Below are 5788 nucleotides of genomic sequence, written 5' to 3'. Positions count from 1 at the left end.
GTTGAACCTCGAAGATTATATATCTTGATTAGTTTAGCTGGATCATCTTATAGAGAAAACTCAATCAATTACCCAAATCAATTAATCCTATAAGGTCTACCAGTTATCATGTTTTTCTGTGAACACGTTCATTTGTCTTCGCTATGTATCTGATAATTTTTCATAAGGACTTTTTCCCGTCATTGATTCATTGTGGAGACATGAGAATGAAAAGCATAGGTTTTTAGCAAGCATTTTATTCATTTGATAGTATATTATAAAACCATACATATAAAATATCGACATTATTGAGACTGCGTTGAACGGACATCCTTTGGAGCCCCGTTAACATAAAAAGTTAATGGGTCCCCAATGTTTTAACGTGTGATCCCTCAATGTGTACCTCCATGGTAGCAAGTCATTGACCAAATGTGAACCAAAAACTGGATGTTTGAAAAAACTCACGTGCTGCTGATTCCCTCCAGGATATGGCTTCATTGATGGTTATAGAAAATCCTTCGAACACTGAATTCATCGGAATGAAAAATATCTGGATATCACAAACTCAGCTTTCATTTGGATTTTTTCCGTTGTTTTTTCCTTTTATTTGACTGCTGTGGTATCAAAAAATCTGCCATAGTGAACGATGGACAAATTTGAGATTCCCCAGCAGTGGAATCTCCTTCCAGGACGTCGAAATGACCGCCGTTCAGATTTCCAGTGAATCTCAATCTGACAGAGAATGCTGGTGTCTCACCAAACTCCATTAATTCCATCCCATTTCTATAAACCACGATATGCCAGTGATAGAGAAAGGCAGCCGCTGTTATTTCGCAACTCGTACCGTACGAGTTAGACCGCAACATCTCGGAAGAGTAATCAACTCCATTTCGGAACGGCTCTCCATTCGAATTAGTTGCGAAATACTCATATTGACTCCAGTTATCAACCACGTAATCGACAACTTTTCTCCTCACCACCTGCGCAAATTCTTCATTTTCGAACAAAATGTATGAAAAGGCACGGAATAAACAGTTTCCGTCACCTTTCATTTTAACGATTCTATGAGGAACCTGAATGTTGTCTACGAGAATATTCTCCATCTTCACAAAACGATAATCACAAAATCACTTCAAATAATTCTCACTTAAGAATACAGAGACTACTTACATGCCCTAAATAACATGAAACTATGATCCATCAATGATATGTCCACATATTATATACAAAATTTCATTGGATATATTAATGCAGGTAAAATTTCAATTAGGATCAGGTAAAAGTAAATCGAATCGGACATCTTCGTACCTGTAGAAAAAATTTGCATTTGAAAAATTGACACTACAACTGGTTAAAACAAAATTAAATCAGACACAAGTCACTATATCCAAATCTTTGTAGGAATCAACAACTATAAACCAGAAAGAAGAATATGAAAGGATTGAGACTGTAATGGATATTTCGTTCCATTCATATATTCATAATAAAAACTATATCATCATCAGATTATTCACCAAAATTTCGGTCATCTGGAAACTCCCTTATACGAATTAGTAGCCTATGTCAGCCGGATATGGAAAAAAACCGGAATTGAGTTCGAAGGATTGATGAACTCTCCTGTTTTCCAGCGTTTAGCGAGAACGTTTGATATTTCGTACGTTTTGACCGTTGTTTTCAATTTTCTTTGCACCATTATATCTGTTCAACTATATTTTTACTACTTCCGGAATTTTGTTATTCAGATATAGAAATCGATTCAATTATTTTCTTTGTGATGATTACACTGCACGTGATAAGAGGTTATTAATTTCAATTTCTCTTATGCTGGTTTCCATTCAGTCATCGATCAATATTAGAGCTACATAAAGATGAGTAACTCATTGAATTGTATATTCAATAAAGTATTTTTGGCTATAATTGTTCTAGGAGAAAATTCTGCATCCTACCTATTTTTAGGTTGGACGATTAAATTTCTTTAATTATCACGAGATCAAGTCATCCAAAATTTCAGTGATATCATAGAATTTCTTCTTGATAACGAGAATTTGTTATGGAGATATTTTTGGTATATTCCATTTTTTTTACAAAGTTAATTTTTTTCACTAATAGACCTATCGAAAGTAACACAGTATTATTATTGTCTTATTGCACAGTATTCAACCCATAGATTGTATCTCGTCCTTATTCCTTATTCGGTCCCCAGCGGGGCAAGCACAAAGTATATGCTTTGTTAGTGAGGTAGTCGGATAGCCAAGTTGCAAGATTTCCACTTTGATACCCACGACAATCTTTCCATTCTGATTCTGCGTACGCCACAGCTCTCGCTCCCAAATTAAATTTACAGGGAGTTCAATTAGAGTCGTAAACTCGACATCAATCTCCTCTGTAGACTCGCCCCTGAACTAAATTTACAGGGAGGCCCGTTGGAGTCGTAAACTCGACATCCATCTCCTCTGGAGACTCGCTCCTGAATTAAATTTACAGAGAGGTCAGTTAGAGTCGTAAACTCGACATCCATCTCCTCCGGAGACTCGCTCCTGAACTAAATTTACAGAGAGGTCAGTTGGAGTCGTAAACTCGACATCCATCTCCTCTGTAGACTAGCTCTTGAACTATATTTACAGGGAGGCCCATTGTATGGACTCCGTCCATCATGACAGAGCCCCGCATTACCATGACAAGTTGATGCTACGACGAGAGGGCGCTCGGTATCTAGATGCTGGGTTAAGTCGAATGATAAACCAACTCCAAATTTTTAATAATTAAGTTATTGGGGTTGTGTGGTTGACGCAGTCGAAAGTCCTGCTTAGATCACAGAATATCCCAACAGGGCACCCACCCGCATCAACCCAGTTAGTCAGATTTTCATAAAATTAGTGAACAGCACTGAAATCCATGCTGGTTGTCGATCATCAAATGATTTGGCTTCAAGTGAGAAGTCAGCCTCTTTAAATAGTTATGGGATGATAATTACTAACCAGTTGTTGGTCGGCCCTTTTTTTAAAATCGTAACGACCTTGCCAGTCTTTAGGTAATCTGGTGAATTACAATTTGAAAATGAGAGGTTCACAAGATAGATCAAAGGAGATATCATATAAGAGAGAACCATTTTCAGTAAAAATACTGGCATGTCATCAAAGCCAACATATCTCTTATTTTTTGAGTAGTCACTGGGCTAGGCTTGAAGACTGGCAGCAAACAATCTAAAGAAATGAACTTCAAAAGATCAAGCTAGTCTCGAATATGCCTAGGTTGAATGGACTGACGCCTATCAGAAAACAACCACTCCTCTGGCTAATACCACGAAGGACGTTGGATTATATCCGACAGGCTTCAGTGTAGGAATCTTCACAGAAAATTTCCTGCATATACAATTGGCAATACAACTGAAAGAGTCGACCTTCAATTTTACAAGTGTGCCCGTTCCAAAATTGATGGTCACTCTTTCAGTTGTATCGCAGGAAATTTTCTGTGAAGATACTGATACCGAAAGTTTCGTTAAAATAATGAATTGATGGAGAGGTAGAAATTCAAAACAAATTTTTGATCAAAGTTGTATTGTACATTATATTACAGAGCTACATTTCTTACATATCACATATAATTTAAAGCGATCAATGTGACAACTGGTGCTGCCTCATGTGATCCTTCCTAGTAAATCCTTTGCCACATTTGTCACAAAGGTGAGGTTTGACTTCCGTATGGTGGAACATATGCCGCTTTAGATCGGTTTTATAATTGTATTGTTTAGGACAAACCTCACATTTGTATGGTTTGTCTGAATTATGTCGTCCGGAATGCTGTTGTAGTAATTCGTAAGTAACAAACTTCTTGCCACATATCCTACATTTGAACGGTCTGTACTCACCATGAATTATATTCATATGTTGTCGTAGATAACTCGCTTTCGTGAAACATTTACCGCACGGTTCGCATTTATAATCACAAGTGTCAACTTCGCAGGAAGGAATATCGCCTTTATCACCCATCTTTTGTACTGGGTTCCATACGACACGGAAAGCTGTCTCACCATCTCGGACAAGCGAAAATTGATACGCATCAATATTTTTCCCTACATTAGCATTGTGTCGAGCTTCTTTTCGAACAAGCGAAAGATGATTTGCATCAATATTTTCGCCGTTAATAGTATTGTTTTGCCTGGCCTCCATTTGTGTCCAAAAGTTTCGTTGAAATGATAAATTCTCAACTTCTAAGAATAAATTCTTTCAAATTCACAATTATTCGATAAACCAATCAGCACTAGTTCAAAACGTACACTGATTCATTTCATGATATCCGGTAATTTTATAGTACCTTCAGGTAATCGGCCGTCCGGCATTTAGCCTTCCGTTAGGTACCAGGATGTTGATGGGGACGAATACGAGTCCCGCTCGAACAATGAACATTTATTCGTACGAAACCGATTCTGAGCAATCTTTATTATGCAATAAACAGTTTAAGTAACTTTAAAATATTAATTGATGCCGGAGCAGAAATATCAATTTTCAAAAAAAAACTGTAGAGAATTATTCAAAACGATTTAAAAAAATATTGAAATAACCGGAGTAACAAAAGGAGAGGTAGCAATTACTGAATCCATTATTATCTATTGGAAAAAACAAGTTGAACATAAAGTTTATATACACGATTTCGATATCGATTTTGACGGAATTTTAGTAGTAGTAGATATAAAAGATCAACAATTAAATTATGGTACAATTCCGTTGTGAAAAGCAACAATAAAGATTGAAGACCAAAAATCAGAAGTGAAACAAAGTTAGAATGAAGTCACTCTTAACCCTGAAACATCATATACTGAAATAAATGATATTTTTGGTAAGTGCTTCTTTGAAAGTAAATACGACTATTATGAATATTCAGAAGACAGACGAAATTCCCATTTACAACATGAAAATCGAACGGAGAGTAGAAAAATATTCAAATTAAATTCAAAACTACGAAACACAAAAGCTATTTTGTTAGCTATTGAAAAAGACAAAGTTAGACTTCCAAATGCTCTTGTAAGAATATATGAAAAAGGAAAATGTTCACCATGAACCGTGAATGGAAACGCAATTGAAAAATCTATTGACTTCCCAGACTTAAAATTTGAAAAATTTAATGAAATACAAAATGATTTTCCTGATTTTTCATATTGCTGAGATTTTGTATGAATCAAAATGGCGGGAAAACAATGAGGCGTTCATATCCAGGAATTTGATTCTATGCGTTCGGACTGGTCAGAAAAATTTCTCAATCATGAATAATGGCGAATGAAAGTCTGAAAGACTGGGCAGCACGGTTACGCAGTTTAGTGGCTGCGACAGTATTCTGCAACTTTTCTAAAGCCTTTAATTGCGTTGATCACAGAGTGCTGTTGAAAAAATTATTCCTTTATAGAATCAAAAGAACAATCATTAATTGGTTCCGATAATATCTTTTAGATAGAATTCAAATGGTGAAGTTGCAGAACATAAATTATAGTCTTTCGAAAATCACCTGTGGAGTCCTCCGAAGATCAGTGCTCGGTCCCATTTTGTTCATTATCTATGTGAATGACATATCTAATATCGACATACAAGAAAAGTTTACAATGTTTGCAGACGATAAAACTTTACTTTGGCATGGAAATAATACAGACTCTCTGAGAAATATAATTGAAACTGATTTAGAGAAAGTTAAATCTTGGTGTGCTTCAAATTCTTTATATTTCAATGTGAATAATACTAACATAATTTCGATTTAATTTGTTTCAGGAAAGCTAAGTCTCCAGAAGCATGTCATCGAAAATAACACGTGCACCAAATAC

At 35.9% G+C, this 5788-nt stretch overlaps 1 protein-coding gene across 1 annotated transcript; it reads right to left on the bottom strand.

Annotated features, from left to right (window-relative positions):
• Nucleotides 1–551: 551 nt before the first annotated feature.
• LOC141483188 (uncharacterized) lies at nt 552–1082 on the bottom strand. Its single transcript, XM_074177661.1, has one exon. It carries the CDS (start codon nt 1080–1082, stop codon nt 552–554), a length of 531 nt encoding a protein of 176 aa, XP_074033762.1.
• Between the last annotated feature and the right edge of the window lie 4706 nt (nt 1083–5788).

The sequence above is a fragment of the Leptinotarsa decemlineata genome, unplaced genomic scaffold (assembly GCF_025532065.1).
Source record: "Leptinotarsa decemlineata unplaced genomic scaffold, Ldec_3_MD MMD2_tig00003192_RagTag_RagTag, whole genome shotgun sequence".
Lineage (NCBI taxonomy): Eukaryota > Metazoa > Arthropoda > Insecta > Coleoptera > Chrysomelidae > Leptinotarsa > Leptinotarsa decemlineata.
Note: the sequence above shows the minus strand (reverse complement) of the source record. Positions and strands in the feature narration are given on the sequence as shown.

Bases quoted from the DNA above. Each gene is read 5' to 3' on its own strand.
- LOC141483188 (XM_074177661.1), bottom strand. From the start codon at position 1,082: ATGGAGAATATTCTCGTAGACAACATTCAGGTTCCTCATAGAATCGTT.